Source organism: Paracoccidioides lutzii (assembly GCF_000150705.2).
Source record: "Paracoccidioides lutzii Pb01 unplaced genomic scaffold supercont2.61, whole genome shotgun sequence".
In the NCBI taxonomy this organism is placed as follows: Eukaryota; Fungi; Ascomycota; class Eurotiomycetes; order Onygenales; family Ajellomycetaceae; genus Paracoccidioides; species Paracoccidioides lutzii.
The window spans coordinates 7,306-24,231 of record NW_015441007.1 but is presented as its reverse complement, the minus strand read 5'-3'; the positions used below and the strand labels follow the sequence as shown (position 1 = coordinate 24,231).

General features: G+C 46.3%; 5 protein-coding genes across 5 annotated transcripts; 2 read left to right on the top strand and 3 right to left on the bottom strand.

Moving 5' to 3' along the window:
• Positions 1 to 1,937: 1,937 nt before the first annotated feature.
• Positions 1,938 to 3,804, bottom strand: PAAG_09017 (UBX domain-containing protein; the record flags this gene model as incomplete). Its single annotated transcript, XM_002789029.1, has 2 exons — positions 1,938 to 3,123; positions 3,176 to 3,804. The coding sequence occupies 2 exons, from the start codon at positions 3,802 to 3,804 to the stop codon at positions 1,938 to 1,940; spliced, it is 1,815 nt and encodes a 604-aa protein (XP_002789075.1).
• A 1,222-nt stretch (positions 3,805 to 5,026) lies between these two features.
• On the top strand, positions 5,027 to 7,148 carry PAAG_09016 (cell division control protein; the record flags this gene model as incomplete). The annotated part of the gene is made up of 3 exons (XM_002789028.1): positions 5,027 to 5,084; positions 5,175 to 5,402; positions 5,476 to 7,148. The coding sequence occupies 3 exons, from the start codon at positions 5,027 to 5,029 to the stop codon at positions 7,146 to 7,148; spliced, it is 1,959 nt and encodes a 652-aa protein (XP_002789074.1).
• Positions 7,149 to 7,587: 439 nt separating this feature from the next.
• PAAG_09015 (benzoate 4-monooxygenase cytochrome P450) lies at positions 7,588 to 9,812 on the bottom strand (the record flags this gene model as incomplete). The annotated part of the gene is made up of 6 exons (XM_015846707.1): positions 7,588 to 7,743; positions 7,995 to 8,496; positions 8,582 to 8,707; positions 8,806 to 9,164; positions 9,241 to 9,437; positions 9,623 to 9,812. The coding sequence occupies 6 exons, from the start codon at positions 9,810 to 9,812 to the stop codon at positions 7,588 to 7,590; spliced, it is 1,530 nt and encodes a 509-aa protein (XP_015701749.1).
• A 491-nt stretch (positions 9,813 to 10,303) lies between these two features.
• On the top strand, positions 10,304 to 12,186 carry PAAG_09014 (hypothetical protein; the record flags this gene model as incomplete). The annotated part of the gene is made up of 11 exons (XM_015846706.1): positions 10,304 to 10,348; positions 10,479 to 10,514; positions 10,586 to 10,679; positions 10,755 to 10,777; positions 10,856 to 10,874; positions 10,941 to 11,075; positions 11,142 to 11,164; positions 11,242 to 11,279; positions 11,343 to 11,480; positions 11,622 to 12,041; positions 12,126 to 12,186. 11 exons carry the CDS (start codon positions 10,304 to 10,306, stop codon positions 12,184 to 12,186), a joined length of 1,032 nt encoding a protein of 343 aa, XP_015701748.1.
• A 1,076-nt stretch (positions 12,187 to 13,262) lies between these two features.
• PAAG_09013 (rho-GTPase-activating protein) lies at positions 13,263 to 16,241 on the bottom strand (the record flags this gene model as incomplete). The annotated part of the gene is made up of 5 exons (XM_002789025.1): positions 13,263 to 14,221; positions 14,286 to 14,471; positions 14,531 to 14,626; positions 14,740 to 15,904; positions 16,014 to 16,241. 5 exons carry the CDS (start codon positions 16,239 to 16,241, stop codon positions 13,263 to 13,265), a joined length of 2,634 nt encoding a protein of 877 aa, XP_002789071.1.
• Positions 16,242 to 16,926: the final 685 nt, after the last annotated feature.

Below are 16,926 nucleotides of genomic sequence, written 5' to 3'. Positions count from 1 at the left end.
ATAAAAAAAGTATTCAGCTTATCTTTAATGCAATAAAATAGAAAAAAATCTTTATTAAAAAAGAAATTTCTCAAAAATCTTCAGTCTCATCTATTTTTTTTTTTTTTTTTTTTTTTTTTGCTATATATATAGCTAATTTATTTAAGAACAAAAGTATATATATAGTAATAACTCATGGCTATATGAATGATATTAATCTTATTATTAGTTTTAAATCTATATAAGAAAATTATAATAATACAAAGGGAGCTTCAAGGAAAATATTTGAAAAAGTAAGTAAAATTTTTATTTAATTTGATATGAATAAAATTGAATTGATTCATTTGTATTCTAAAAAAAATGAACAAGAGAAAACTATTACTCTTTAAGATAAAGTTATAAAATCAAAAACTTCAATGAGATAACTAGAAGTATAATTAGACTCAAAGCTTAACTTTAAAGTTTATATTCAAAAAAATTGATCAGGCTGAGAGAACTTTGAATAGTATTATTAAACTATTTATTATAGAAAGAGGTTTATCTTTTCAAGTAATAAGATAACTACATATAGCTTATACAGCTTTTGTATCAGACTATGCAGTAGAGATTTGATGAAAAGAGCAAAAAAACTTTATAAATCAATTTCAACTATTATAAAATAAAGCTTTAAGAAGAATTCTAGAAGCTTTTAAAATATCTTCAGTTAGAGCTATAAAAATAGTGATATCAATTTCACTATTAGCTATTAGATTTGATAAAAGTTGTATAAATTATACTCTAAGAATCATGAAAATAAATACAAATTATTCAATTCAAATGAGAGTATCTAATTCATATCTTTTAGATATATTTAAAAAAGATTTAAACAAAGAAAGATTTTTAAATTGAAATAATTATACTAGTAATTCAAAGATAATATTATCTTCTCAGTTATATAGAATATATACTATGATTAGAGATCAATTATCAAGTTTAAATATAAAAAGCATAAATTACAATAAGCTCTATTCTTGAAAGAAAAATCTAAAATTATTAATAAATATTACTATTAATGAACTGTTAAAAGAAGAGGATAAAACTGCATATATTTGTGATGATGTAGAACAAACTGAGATGATCAGTCATTGCACAGACTAAAGTAATCAGAAATTACAACTATCTAGACAATGACATAGCAGCTAACCCCACAATTACTCTGCATACAAATAACATATAAATGTGAAAAACAGTGCTAAGAAAAAGAGCTATATAAACAGAGCCTTCCTCAAATCAATTTCTTAGAAATCATCTTAGAATTCACTCAGATAGCTTATAGCAAATAATTGTTTCGTCTATTTGGTGATGAACTTGGACGATATATTGGATGTGGATTTGCCGCGGTTTGTGAGTTGTTTGGATGGTTTGTTTGGGAGGAAGTGGGAAGAAGGGGGAGAGATTGTTTTGGGAGATGGATGGGGCCGTGTTTGGTTGCTGTCTACTGCCCACGAGCGGGATCCCGGAATAGCAGAGGCATCTGCTGTTTCATTATTGATTGTACTAGATGTTGTATCTGTACCATTAAGATACTTCAATTTACTGGTATGAATTCTCCACGGAACTCAATATACCAGAGGAAACAAAGTGGAATACATGGCTACTTGGGGGAAGTACCTGGGTTAAAAAAATTGAAAAATAAACGAGAAAGATGTCAGAAAGACAGAACCTCAAGGGGAAAGAAACCAAGATACACCTGAATAGTCCGAACGGCCCATGCCAAATCCACGCCCCCACCCCCCCAGCAATATGTTATTAGATGCTACTATGGGGAAATGGGGAAGGCTTATTTGTCTATGACCTACGCAACGCTACCTACCAAAGCGACAGCACAATATCAACGCCATTACCCATTACGCTTCCATCCCCTCTGTCATACAAACTTGCATCCACATTCCCACTTACCCCATAGAACACACCCTCCACTAATCCTCCACAAACCCAACCATAACAGTCCCATTCTTCAACCCAGCATCCTCAACACTAACATCCAACAACCCAATCAAATTCTGCCCCATAGCCACTAGCTCAAACTCAACGCCCTCCTTACCCTCCAAAGGCGACGCTTTAAGCCATTCGTATATCCGCCGCACGGGGTCGGAGAGGCTGAAGCGCCGAATCACGCGGCCGGTTGGGTGACGGAATTGGATTCGTGTTACTGTTGCTGGGTCCGGGTCTGGCTCGGTGTGAGAGCGGTCGGAGGGGATGGAAACGAAGGTGGAGTTGGGGAGGGATGAGTTGGCGTCGTTTCCGTCTTCGTCTTCGGTTTTGCCTGGGCCGTTTGAGTCCATGTCGATATCGTCCGGGTCCAATGAGAATGTTTGCCCTTTCTCCTTCCCCTTGCCTTTGCCCTTGACACTAACATCGCCTATGCTCCGTGTCAGATCATCGGGATCCTCGCGTCGAGATGGATTTTCGGTTTCCAGGCTATTCTTTAAAGCCATCTCTAGCATCTCGTCTTCAGACATCGATTCGATCTTGCGCTCTTTCCTCACGTCCGGTTTCCGTCTCGCGACGGGGTTTCGCACGCTGTTGTCTAAACTGTACCGATCGAGGAATTCGTGAAGCTGCATTAGGAAATCTGCCGGTTTTATGACCGGGGGCCCAGACCAGGTCTTGACTTGCTCGCCCGTTCGTGGATCGACGATTGCAATGTGCGGGTATTCTTCTTGAACGTCAACGCCCGGAAAATAATACTGGATGTACTGTGAGCCACGCGGGTCGTCCTTTAAGTATTGTAGAAAGATGAAATGTTCCTTCACAGTCTCCATGACGCCTGGGTTCTTCCAAAGATCTCTGTTCAAAACTTGACAGTCAAAGACAGCTGGATCCTGGATGTTGACCAGGAGCCATCTCATTTTCTCCCGGCCTTCATCGCGAGCTAGATCCCAAGGGAGTTTCGATATAATCTCGAAAGGGGGGCGGTACATTTCTGCAAGCATTCCAGATTTACTTGACGTATTCGAGGCTCCCCCTGTAGCGTGCAACAAGGCAGCGCGATGGGAGGCTGGGTCGTCCTGATTCCAGATGGAGAATGAAACAGGCCGTTGGTTGAAAATACCCGGCCGACCTACTTGGATGGAAAGATCGATATTAGCGCCATGAACATAACTACAAACTCCAGGATTGTTAAGAGATAAACAGACAAGACAAGGCGGTCTACTTGCCTGCTCTGGCATGCTGTCTAGCCCGCATCTGGCGCAGGACTGCTTCTTCTAAGCTGGCATCGTCAAACCCCGAATCCGCGCTGGGGTCAACGAGAGTCTCTGTAGTCCGAGCCATGGGAGCCCTTACACCGTCAGCATCCACTGCATTCAAGCCCTCCGCACCAGCGTAAAATTCCTCTTGTAAACGGCGGGCCAGTGCTTCATCATCGTCAAAGGTTGTGTTTGAAGGTGGAGGTCGACTGGTGGAGGCTGATTGCTGCTGTGAGGTTCGTACGGGGATATTGACAACTTCCACCTCTTCTATCTCATTCATATTATTATCATTATTACGGTTGTTGTAGTTACCATCATCATCATCGCCATCGGAGTCGAGATGAACTACACCGTGAACGTCTTGGTAGCCGGAGGGGTGAGAGGGTCGAGTAGATGATAGTGCAGGTGCGGGTGCGGGGTGCGGTGGAGCTGGTTGAACAGAGGGTTCCTGGTGTATATCAGCGCTTCCATTTTCGAAGTAGAGCTGCATAGCGATTTCGAGGTTTCCGTCGGTCAGCTGCAGATAGTGGGAGGCCACCTCGGGGGTTGACCCCGTGATTTCTGTGAAGCCTGCCACCGCAGCGTCTGCCATGGCGGAGGGATTTCTTTTTCTTTCTTTCTTTCTTTCCTGCGTTTTGCACTTAACCGAATATAGATGGAGTGGATTGTCCGGGTATTAAGGGGATCGTGGAAAATCGATGTCCTCTAGTGGGGTAAGAGAGGATAAGAGAGATGTAGGGAGGGAAAGAATGTAATAGGTTTTATTCTGGGGAGTTGGATGATCGAGGAGGGGAACAATGAACAAAGCCAAGGGCTCGGGAGTGGGGCGGGATCTTTATCTCGTGAGGGGCATGAAAAACACAATGGCGGCTAAGCAAGCTATGCAGGAAGCACAGGGAAGGGCGAATTAAGAGCAGACAGGAGAGGGCATGGCTGTCTTTGTAGGAATTCTAGAGAGTCTATTCCGGAATTGTGATCTATGATGGTGAACAGGGTGAGTGAGTTGTGTTGTTGGAATGAGGTTATGAGGCAGTCCGTGCTGTCGCCAACGTCAAGCTACCTCTGGCTGTTTTGGTTGGAAAACCCGCCGGAGCTGGCGGAGGCATATATCTTCCGTTTCCGGGAAGAATCAGGTTTAGCCCAGTGTGGCGAGTGGTTACAGGAGTAATCAGAGACCAGCAACGCAGCTTTTGTGCACACGGCTGACTCATCAGATTTTATCCAACGAGCAGCACAAGCGGCGCAAATAGTCACCCGTAGTCAATAGGCTGATTAGTCAGACGCTCAGCGCGAATTTCCTCCCAAGTTACCAATTCCATGACATAGTTATATGATCTATTCTTTGTTAGCAGTCTGCGGAAAAGAGAGGGCTGGAATCAAATACCCCTCAGCTGTGGAAATGAAAGTGGAGTATACATATCTTTTTGTCATCCAGTCTATTTATATATATCTTCGTAGAGTTGTTTTCCAAGTTAAAAACATACTCGGTGTGGGTACTCTGTAGTAGAGCGTGACATAATGTCGCGTCACCCCCAAGTCGCGTGTCTCCATTGCCCACGCGACTCTGCCTTAACACGACTCACACCAAGGCCGACGCTTATATGTACCCCCTTTGTACCTCGCTAGTTTTTTTCTGCCAATAGGTACCTCTCCTCTACTCCATCCAAACCCAAACGCTACCCATCTTATCACAATCTATCCCAAGTCTGCCCAAGTCTTCCCTCGCTGCTTTTCACTCTTCAACACCCAACTAACCCAAGCCCTGCGCAAGTCAAACCCTTCACAAAATTAAACCAGCGACTCATCTTGGGGTCATGGCTTCCTCAGTCCTGGGCAAGAGACGGAGGGCAACTCTCGACTCAAGTGCTACTGGTAGGTGCTTGTTCATTTCATGCAATTTCTTCAAATTCCATGGGCAATTGAGAATTCAAAACTCACCTTGTATTTGTTTTCATCAATTAGGTGCTGCAAGTGCTATCTCGCTGCGCTCCAGCAAACGACGGACAAAATCCCCTCTACCTTGGATTCATGAGGAGGAGGAGGATGAGCCCTCTATACCGCAAAACACCATTTATAGATCCTCGTCCAGCCGTAACAATGGTCGCTCGAAACGTACCGTTCCTGACAAGGCAGTCAAGGCTATCGCTACATCACCAGTAAAAGTGATAAAATCTACTGAGACTGTAACGGGTAAAGTCCCTGGGCCCCCTATATTCTTCATCCTACGATTGCAGATTTTTCTTCTAACCCAAGTTTTTACTAGACGAAAATACGCGCCCAAAGGAATTCACCACCCCCCAAAAGGCATACCGCTCTAGAGATGCCCTATCTAATGCCAAACCGACCATCCCCACTACTCCCAAACATCGTGTGAAAGTTACGGGGAAACCCTTGACTCCTCGAGCTCCCCGTACCTTATGCCATGTCACAGCTGCACAGAGTGTCTACACCCCCGCCAGACAGCTATTCGCAAGAAGTTCAAATCCAGGTAGACTGGTGGGTCGTGACAGCGAACGGGAGGAACTGACCGCCTTCATCGACAATGCTGTACAGTCCCGGAATGGCGGTTGTATCTATGTCAGCGGACCCCCAGGGACGGGCAAGAGCGCCATGGTCAACGAAGTGTGGCGCGACATGCACCTTGAGAAATCTGTCAGGGTGGCCCACATCAATTGTGCCAGCATGACGAGTTCCAGGGATATCTACACGAAACTCGTTGATGAACTGTGCGATGATGCGCAGCTGTTTAAGAAGAGTCGGACCGAGTTGTTGGGTGGCATGTTCTTGCAGCAACGAAGTGCTTCTCCTGCATTCTATGTGGTTGCCCTCGATGAAATAGACCATCTCCTATCATCAGATGTCGAAACTCTCTACTCCCTCTTCGAATGGTCCCTGCAACCCGGTTCCCAACTCGTGCTCATCGGCATCGCCAACGCCCTCGACCTAACTGATCGCTTCTTACCACATCTCAAGGCAAAGAATCTCAAACCACATCTCCTGCCCTTCTTGCCCTATACCGCGCCGCAGATCTCTAGCATCATAACCACCCGTCTCCGCTCATTGATGCCAACAACAGCCCCCAACTGCGGCCCAGCCGACTTCATCCCCTTCCTACACCCGGCCGCCATCCAACTCTGCGCGAGAAAAGTAGCCTCCCAAACTGGCGATCTACGCAAGGCATTTGACATCGTCCGCCACACCATCGATCTCATCGAACAGGAATTCATCCGGAATAAATCTTGTGGCGCGCCTACGAACAGCATCGCCAGCTCCAAAACACCACTGACCGAGAATGTTAACCTTGCCTCCCTTATTTCCCCGCCAGATACACCGTCTTCGTCGTCATGCTCGTCAACACAACCCTTGACAGGACCCGTCTACACAGCAGCTACAGCTCCAAGAGCTACAGTCGCCCACGTCGCACGCGTCACCTCCAGCGCCTTTGGCAATGGCACCACGCAGCGCCTTCGGGGATTAAATTTACAGCAAAAGGCCGCCCTCTGCGCCATGATTGCCCTGGGTCGGAAGCAGCAGGATTCAGACGGAAATGGTGTTCTGAGAACCCCCTCTAAAATTCCCCGTTCAACAGCCTCAGCCGCGCCAACTGTCAACCAGCTCTTCGCAACTTACTCCACCCTGTGTCGGCGGGATAAGATCCTCCAGCCTCTTTCCGCGACGGAGTTCCGCGACGTCATTGGCAGTCTTGAGACGTTGGGACTTGTAGGGGAGGCGCATGGGTGGGGTTATGGGGGTACGCCTTCGTTCTCGTCTTCGTTCTCATCTTCGTCATCAGCTATGACGCCCAGTCGCGCTGCGAGGAAGAAGAGGGGCGAAGAGAGGGGGCTTGTATGCTTTGTTGGCGAGCGAGAGGTTGAGGGCCATATTTACGGGGCTGGGGAAGGGATTCTTAGGGGGTTGTTGGGGACTGAGGTGTAATTGTGCTTTTGTTCTTTGGTGGGTGTGGTGTGCTTTGTTTGCGCTACTCTCCTCTGCTATGATTGGCATTGTATGTTTTGTAGGTGAAGTGCGTCTGTGGTTATTATCGTTTTGTATCGCGTGGTTATAGATGTATTGGTGTATGGTTATGTTTTGTTGCATGTGCTTATCCATGCATATTATCAGCCTATTCTTTCTAGTTTATCATAGAGAGGGTATCGATCGAGTTATTTATATACACAGTTATGGGTACGAGCGCGGGGTGTACGAGTATAGACATGGATTATGTTAGGGATGCATATATAACATCATTAATATTGTCGAAAGCCGCCCTATTCATTCCTTTAGATGACTATTCATTATTCCCTTCATGTCGCATTATCACAATTAATTATTAGCCTTGAACAATAACATTCCATCCTCAATAGACAATCCGCTACTATGAGCTTTGCGTGTTCATGTCCGGTATATCGTTACGCGTCTTCATACGACGTGATATCCTCATATACAGCCCCGACTGCATCGAGACGCCGTATCCGAACGTCTCCATCGGGTGCGCCGGGTTGAGAACGGCGAAGTCGAAGCGACGAAGCAGCTGCGTATGCTCAGTTATCAGTAGCTACCCACTTCATCACCAACGTCGATCCATTTAACCAAAAAAAAAAAAAAAAAAAAAAAAAAAAAAAAAAGAAAGAAAGAAAGAAAGAAAGAAAGAAAGAAAAGAAAGAAAGAAAGAAAAAGAAAAAAAAAATTAAAAAAAAAAAAGAAATATATATACGAAATATAAAAAAAAAAATAAAATAAAATAAAATAAAATAATAAATGCAAAGAAATAAAATAACACACCTCAACAAACACCTTGTTAATCTCCAACAGCGATATTGGCTTCCCTAGGCACCCCCATTTCCCCTGTCCAAAGACGAGCTCCACCACCCTCTCCATCCCAATCAATCTCTCCCTATCCCCCTCACATTCCCTCTCCAGCCACCTCCCCGGCCAAAATACCTCCGCATCCCTCCCAAACACCCCTTTATCCCTCAACACCGCCCAAGCACTCCACCCCACATTCGTCCCTCCAGGAACCCTCACACCGCAAACATCAGCCTCCCGCGGACACACGCGCGGCATGATTCCGGTTATCGGTGGCCAGAACCGGAAACATTCTTTGATGCATGCTTGTAAGTATGGGAGGGCGCGGGCTTCGGTGTCTGTGACTGGGTTGGAGATGCGGTTTTCTGAGATGGCAGTGTCGATTTCGGCGAGGAGGGTTGTGTAGACTTTCGGGGAGGTGGTGAGGAGTAGGATGCCGGTGCGTAGGGTTGTGGCGGTTGTGTCGGAGCCTGCGATGCTGGTGGGGTGGTTTTAGGTATGTATGTTGGATCCATATCTAAAATCTATATATGTGTATGTGTATGTGTATGGGTGATTCTTACATCTGTACCAGGGACTCTGCTTCTGCCTCCTTTTGACTGAGTCCATTAGCTACGAACGAGCCAAGCAAGTCTGGCTTGGTGATTTTATGCTGGCCATATCGCTCTGCCACAACTGCTTTGGCAACGCTGCAAAAATGATGTTTTGTTTGTTAGCCGCCGAACCCTTTTTTCACCTATTCAAGAGCAGCATGCGATATGGGATGTTTGGGGAAAGAGATGCAGACCCCATTACCCTCCCTATTCCCACCATGTCCGTATCTGAGGGCATAAATGCTTTAAACAGACGTGACTGTAACACGTTCACCAGCCACGGCAGCAGTGCTATCATCTGCATTACTGGCAGGGACTCCTCTGTCGTCTTGATGTAGTTGAACATATCTCCATCTTTATCCAGGAACCCAAACGTGCGCCCAAATGCGAGGGTTGAGATCACATCCAGTGTCAGGTACTGCACTTTTCGCGCAAAGTCCACAGGCCGTAGGTTCGTGTCTGTAGAGAGGTACTTGCTTTCAATGAGCCGGATGAACTTTACGATCTGTGCGTCTATGGATTCATGCAGGGATTCTATTCCCTTGCCCGAGTACTAAGGTTGAATTGCAAGAGTAGGCTAAGTATCCGAGTCTTATATTGGGAGAGAGATGGAGCCCGGGGGTTCTTACGCCTGGTGCAAGCTTGGACCTCAGAGTGGCATGCAAGGCATTATCCCGCATGGACAGTGTGCAGTCTCTGGGCGGATCGAGCTGGAAACCCTTGTACCATGGTGAGCGATCCCACTCTGACCGAACCCCCCACATCCGCCGCACCTCGTTGGGATCACCGCAGATAACGTAGTTAGGCGCGATTCGCACAAGCGGACCTATCCGGTTCTCACAGAGGCCACATCAGTCAAGAGAACACGTTACATGCATGACAATTGCACCGTTCAACCCGGCAAGGGAGCAGCTTCCCCCCACAAATGAATCACCACTCCTTAATGATCCGTTAGACTGACGCGGAGACGTCTGTCCCAAATTTGGACCGTAGTCATTATCTCCTACGTACCATGCTCCTGGTGTAGTTTGCCCAAATCTTCGTACAGGGATCCAGACCATGAGCGCCGCAGCATCCAAATATCAGTCCATGCGCACGATCGAGGTCCTGTGATATGCCGCAGCCGATGCCAATTGTGCACTCGCTGGACAACCAGGTACCCTATAGCGAGCGCCGAGACGAGAAGCAGCAGCATGGGCATGGCTGCAAGGGAGGCAGGGATTTTGCCAGGATTCCCGAATTTCCGATGTTGCCACTCGACTCACGAGCGATCAATTTAAGGATGACGGCTTCAAGAGATCAAAATGATCTATCTTATAACAATTCAAAACCAGTTTGAAAGTCCTTCTTTAGCGGCGGCAATCGCGAGTACTGCTGCTTTACGTCCCCATGTCCTTTTGCGGAGGATGCTAACTATCTGAACACCGATACCTCAGAGAAATTAGGGTTGAAGTCCAATCAGGTTGCGTCCTCGTAACAACGAGCTTGCTTTTGGACAGACGGCGTCGGGGAATATGCAGACCATCCCGCTAGTTCAATAGCTACTCCAACCATTGCAAAAGCAGCACCAAATCCGCATCCATTCTTTTTTATAGATGTTTATTATTTCACCTTCTTGCCCGGCATATCGATTTCAATATCCTCTCAACAACATAGTAGTCCTATCGTTGTTTGAAAGTTTGAAACGACAGCATGGCGGATGATGAAAGACCATCAGGCCAACTAGCATCTCTAATGGTACGTTAAGGGACCTAGTCTTTCGTTGGTTGCCCATCTTGATCGACTCGTTAATCAAATTTATTTCAATATTTATCTTTTACACTTGCATCTTTACTGTGTCGATCGTTAACGGACATCATTATCTCAGGTACCTGATTCTGATGAAGATTCTGCAGTCTCGGTGGTGAGCTATTCGATGACTATATCCCATGGCTGAAATGACGGATGTCAGACAAATGATTAACATGCTCCCAGAATGATGCCCAATTGTCCGTTATCTCATTGACCGAAAGCGTTCGGGACTTCGTTGTTGAAAATGGACGAACATATCATTCCCTCAGCGAAGGGAGTGAGTTGCCCCATTAATCCCTTACATTGGCTGATACCATAATCGGATGAAACTGAAATGAGATTTTCTTATTAGAGTATATCTTGCCCAATGACGAGGTAAGCTTTTGGATTCTCTGCACAAATTCTGCATATGGGAGTGCCAGCAAAGCACTGAACCAGCCCGTCTTGCATCAGGAAGAGAGCGACCGACTAGGTATGGATCCGTCAGATGAATCCTTATTTCCTGGATATGAGCTGATAAGATGGAACCCGTTTCTAGATATGCAGCATCACCACTTCTTCATCACTTTTGGTGGCAAGATACACTTTGCTCCAGGAGCGGACCGTGCCCATCGTGTCTTGGACGTGGGAACTGGTACTGGTATATGGGCAATCGACTATGGCAAGTTTCATTGTCATTGACTTGATATCTGCTTCTCCAGTCTGCAATCTGTATGCTAACATTGGAACCCCCTTGCAGCCGATGCTCACCCAGCTGCAGAGGTTCAGTTAATTCCGTTTGCAGCATCCATTTTCCCTTCAGGCAACGTGTAATCCTTCGCTGATATCGCAATTACAAGGTGATCGGTGTCGACCTGAGTCCTATCCAACCGCTCTAGTATGTAAATGAACACATTCCCCTGCCACAGCATGAATGCCGAACTAACCTTCACTAACCTAGCGTTCCTACGAATTGCAGGTTTGAGCTAGACGACCTCGAAAAGGAGTGGACATGGTCGCAACCTTTCGATTACATCTTCAGTCGAATGATGGTTGGCAGCTTCGCAAATTTCTCTCATCTTGCCGAACAGTCATACCAGTATGTCTATCTTGTTCTTTCACTCCTTGTTTGCTTTAGTTTTCGCTGCCCGCCCAGCCAGCCAACCTTAGAAGCGGCGGAGCTCATAGGCTAACACAATCCGTACCATGTCCCGGGGATGGGGGGAGAAAAAATCAAAAGATATCTTAACCCGGGTGGTTATATTGAACTAATAGACTGTATCTTCCCCATGGCCTCCGATGACGGTACCCTCTGTGAAGGCCAAGCCTTGAAAGAATTCAGCGACCTCATATTACAAGCCAGCATAAACCTCGGGCGACCCCTGAATGCCGCATCGAGCCATCGCGAAACGCTCATCAAAGCGGGCTACATTGATGTCACTGTCCTCAATTACAAGTGGCCCACGAACCGCTGGCCCAAAGACCCCAAGAAGAAGGCTGTGGGCTTGTGGACGCTAGCGAATATTGGGAGTGGTCTTGAAGGACTTTGTATGGCACTGATGACCCGTGGTTTAGACTGGAGTAAGGAACGTGTTCTGGCATTTCTTGTGGATGTGAGGAAGGATTTGCACAATACGAAGATTCATGCATATTGGCCTATGTGAGTAAACATTTGGTGAATGGTTCACTATATCATTTCGTTCGTCAAGATGGAGACTAAAATTCCTCGTCTTGCGGCACTCAGAGTGGTCGTGTACGGACAGAAACCGAAATCAGCTTCAACAACCGCTACGGCAGATTTTTGAATTGCTTCGCGTCCGTTTGTCATCAATTATTTCTTCAATAACGGACAAGTAGAATCAAGTCGTCCAGGCCATGTTGTAGAGAGAAAATGGTGTGGAAGCTCCGTATGCATCCGCCAACCAAAGGCGACTTCAGGGCACTCCTCCCTGAGAGGAAAGACAGCATTATTATTGGAAGGGGAAATGGAAATGACAATCCTGCCGGAAAACGAACCCCTTTCCCTTTCAAGCATTCTATGAAACAATTTTGAAAGGCCGGACTAGCAGGAAATTGAGTTTCATGGTTGTGGAAAGTTTAATTAGGAAATCATTTATTTGCATGAGGTGATAGGATTTAACTGCTATGCTTTAATGTTCATATTGCTGAATTGCCACTGTGAATTGTCCTTGGAAATACCGTTGACCGATTGGTCTGGATTTCTCATCAATAGCAATGAACCAGTTCAAAAACCGGAAGCTATCGGGACCTTAAATGAGGCCCATCTAGTGGCGACCGTGCTGCAGGACAGTTTGACGTGGCTCAATCAAAATTGGATAGAATTGATTTATACATACAATTACGGAAAAGGAAAATCACCATTCTAAAAAGGTTGAACAAAACTCTGGAATGGGGTGGGTATGGAAAGGGAAGTAGCACTGAGACTACCACTGGAATAACATTAAGGTTGACAGTGGGATTGTCGAAAATGGCATGTCGAGAGAAGATATTACAATACAACAAGACCCAAAACCAAAAGAAAGTAGTAGAAAAGAAAAGAAACTCGTGACCCTAGGGGAGAAACGAATAGAAGTACCGTGATAGCGTACATAATTGGATTACATCCCTTAGAATAAAAAGTCATCTGATAATAAAATATGAGAAGTACGTGAAAGGAAATAGTTCAATGAGCAGATTTAACAACCAAACGCCCACATCGCCTGCCGCTCTCCCACTCGCTCGAAAATATTCATGTACGACACATCTCACCACGATCCCAAAATCAAATATGGGGGGGGGGGAGAGAGAAATAAAATTAAAAAAAGTTTGCCCTGTCGTATCGTTCGTAACTGCACATCGACACCGGCATAAATGCTTCAAGTCAGTCATCCATCGGCGCATCTTGAAGCGTCACTCCAGTATGTTTCGGGAACTCGGATTGTACATCCTTCTCGCTCTCCGCAACGCTATCCCGCTTCAGCCCTGCAATGCGGCTATACCGTCCACTGGATCGAGAGAGAGATTTGCTCTTTTCCATACCGCCGGTGTTATTGCTAACGCTGTTAGTGGCGGTGGGCACGGGTTCGGATAACGTGGTGGAGGAGCTGACGCTGTCGGTTGCTGTGTGATTGCCGCTGCCATTGGTGACAATAGAGTCCAGGATTGTAGCAGAAGAGGACGGTAAAACGGGTTTGTTGGACTTATCTGCCGGGGGCGAAGAAATGGCTGAGTCTGGTACCTCAAGGCTATTGCGGGTTGTTCGACGCTCCGTCGCAGAGGATGACGGACTGCTGACATTGACGGGGAAGCGCATTGATTCTGAGCCACCGGTTGACCTATCACGACGGTGCCGGTTTGAGGGTGCCGGGCTGGTAGCGCGGGAACGATCAACTATAGCGCGCTGCCGTGCTTCCATGTTCACACGTCGGTTGCTTTCGTCCGTGCTGATAGCTCTGGGTCTGGGACCTCCAGGGCCCAAGTTTCCAAGGGAACTTGATTGGCGTTTGAGCTCACCGAAGATTTCGTCCTTGTGGTCGAATAGATCGCGGAGAAGGCGGTAGCTGTGGCGCTCATCCATGGTAAGATTATTCTCGAGACGTGGGCGGAGAATGCACGGCGCTAGATTCTGCGCCAGGGCTGTAACGTAGGTTTCGTCTGCTGATGTGAGGTCGATAAGCCGGGTAAAGTGGGTAATGATAGCGTCGAGAGTAGCGATGTTGTTCAAACGGAGCTGTCCAAGTGTGCTCTGAAGAACTTTGATGCGGCCTTCCGCTGGAGCCTCACTGGCCGTAGTGTACACCGTCCGCACAATTTCGTAGACTTGGGAAGAAACAAGGGAATCTATTTGTTCATCAGTGTTTAGAATCTGGGAAGAATGCACTTAAAAAATAGGAGAACACCGGACCTGGAAGTTCAAGAAGATATAATTTCAAAACACTCGCAACAACTGGTATTTCGTATTTTTCTAAAACATCATGCGTAAATGGTTTTCCATTATTCAGAGCATTGCGTAAATGATGCGTAACAGCGAGCGGAACTTCGTGCAGCCAGATGGCACGTCGTGCTTCATCACCTTCGAGGTCCGGATAGTCTATCCTCAATGTTAGTTATAAAGCTAGTAACACAGAGACGGTAGGGGAATAGCCTCACGATCATCCAGGTATGTCAAAATAGTCGTGACAATGATAGGGACGCGTCTTCTATCAGCTCTAGCCCTGGCTTCGAGATCGACACCAAATGTTTGTTCTGCATTGGAATTATCAAAACTCTTTCCCTCTTCAAAAATATCATCTTCAAAGAAAAGCAAGAGGTGTTGGTGGGGGGGGGGGGGGGGGGGGGGGGGAAGAATGAGCCCATACCATCAACGGTGCCATAGTAATTTTCGTATGGCTGAACACGGGGGACGAAGGCACCGGTGCGATAATTCTCCAGCAAATATCTTAGATCTCCGTGAGGCTGAATAGTCTCCTGGAATAGCATCATCTTATCGACAGTGCTGCGCAGGGACGGAATAACATTGCTAATCGCACCAGAGAAATCCAACACAACAGCCTTGATGGCCTTCAAGCGATCCAACTCACAACGCTCCATGAAACGCAGATAATCGACCATTTCTTCCTCAAGTTGACATCGTAGGCGATCTAATTTTTTCACCGCGGCTTTGTATCGCTCGTCAGCTTCGCGAGCTTCACGTCGAAGCTTTTCTGCAGGAGTTTCGTTGGGATGTGGGTTGTTGAGCGGGTTCCATTGAGAGAATAAATCAGCAACTGCAACAGCGGTCGGGGAGTCCGCGGCCTCATCACCACCTACCCCAAGCGTCGATACTCGTAACAGCGACTTCTTTTTCTCTGGAATACCGGAAACTTGGAAAGCTTTGGAGCGCCACTGGTAATTCATCCTCGAGCTGTTGGCAAAAGTATTGCCTACGTTCCCTACAAGACGCAAGAAGCCATTGTCCACCAAATCCTGCCCAAGTCTTTCGGCGTAGCTGATACTTGAAGCACCCATGTGCTTCTGAATGAAATCAACAATGTCTGCTCCAGTGGATGTATTTTGATAAGTTCCTAAAATGGCAATCTTGACCTCCCCGAGTTTGATGGTTCCCATCATCTGGATCAATAGTTGCTTCAGCTGCTCTGGATGGTAAATCTTATCGCCTAGCTCCACTGGTTCGAGTTCCTCAGCCACATTCTCGAGCACAATGGTTGGCGGGAGTGGTTGCGTTTTGGGGCTCCCAGCGGCCTCCTTCTCAGGGCTCTGAAAAGCCAGTTTGTTCTCCTCCTCCAAATCTTCAACCAAGCGACATTTGTTAAAGTATTGGGTCCTCAGTTTCCTGACAGCCTCTGTCTGTTTATGATGCTCCTTGATCCTGATCTGGAGTTCTTCTTGGCTGTTGAGAATTCGAAGTTCATGCTGGTCGGCCCAGCGACCAAATGGGTTAACAACAAGTTCTCGAATGCTGGATGCTATCTTCTGGTGGTTTTTTGTGGCTTCTATCATTTCGCTGCGGATTCCTTCGTATGCCTAAATTCATGCGAACATGAGGGAGTATTAGGAATGAGAATCTCACAAAACCGTTTATATTTATTCAAAAAAAAAAAAAAAAAAAAAAAAAAAGGCCTTGGGATCTGACCTTTCGGACGCTCGCACCATCGTCCATTGCAAAACCATTGCCCATGCGGTCAATTGCGGGAGCTATTTCACCCAGCTTTGCGCTATACTGTTCCTCCGCAACAGCCCGCATACTTGCGATGGTAAGTATCTGCTGGTTTTCCACAATCCCCTGCTGCAATTTGGAGACCAGGATACCCAACCCGCTTGCATAGTCGGGTGTCCAGAACGAATCTGCGAACCCTGGCATGATGAATAAGGGTCGTATGGAGTCAGGTAAGATTGGAGATGAAACGGTGTTCAATGCGAAATCCAGAAAGCAGAAGAGGTATTAGACATCAAAACGGATAGATTGGATGAATTGGAATTAATGAAGCTCTGAGTCGGAGCAGATACAGGAAATGGCCAGTATTAAGAGGTCTAAGAAATGGACCTGGGAAACGCTGTGCCGTAAAGGAAGAAGCGAAGGAGAAGAACACCTGTCCTAGCCTTCGCAGAAGTAAGAGATTAGTGAGGAACTGAAACAAAACGAAGGTTCAAGGGGCGGCGAAGAAGAGACTAAGAGGACCAATGTCGATGATAACCTGTGAGGAAGAAAAAAGTCAGATAGTGAAAAAAGACCTTGTTGAGATAAACTGAAACTGTCACTTAGGTTCGAGTTGCAAGGGTGCGGGCTGACTCAGCACCCAGGTGCGGCTGTAGCTGCTGCCTTTATATACCGCAATATGGTATGTTCTGGTGGGTGGAGCATACAGATCGGTCGACCTCGCTAAAAGGCTTGGCCGATCTCCCCATGTGACTGACATATAAAGGGAGGTCAGGTGACAAAAACAATACAATACCATAATAATTTCTCATCAAAATCAAAAACTTCAATCTCTTCTAGGGTATTTGTTAACTACTTTTCAGGCACTTCAAAACATGTCTGCAACTCT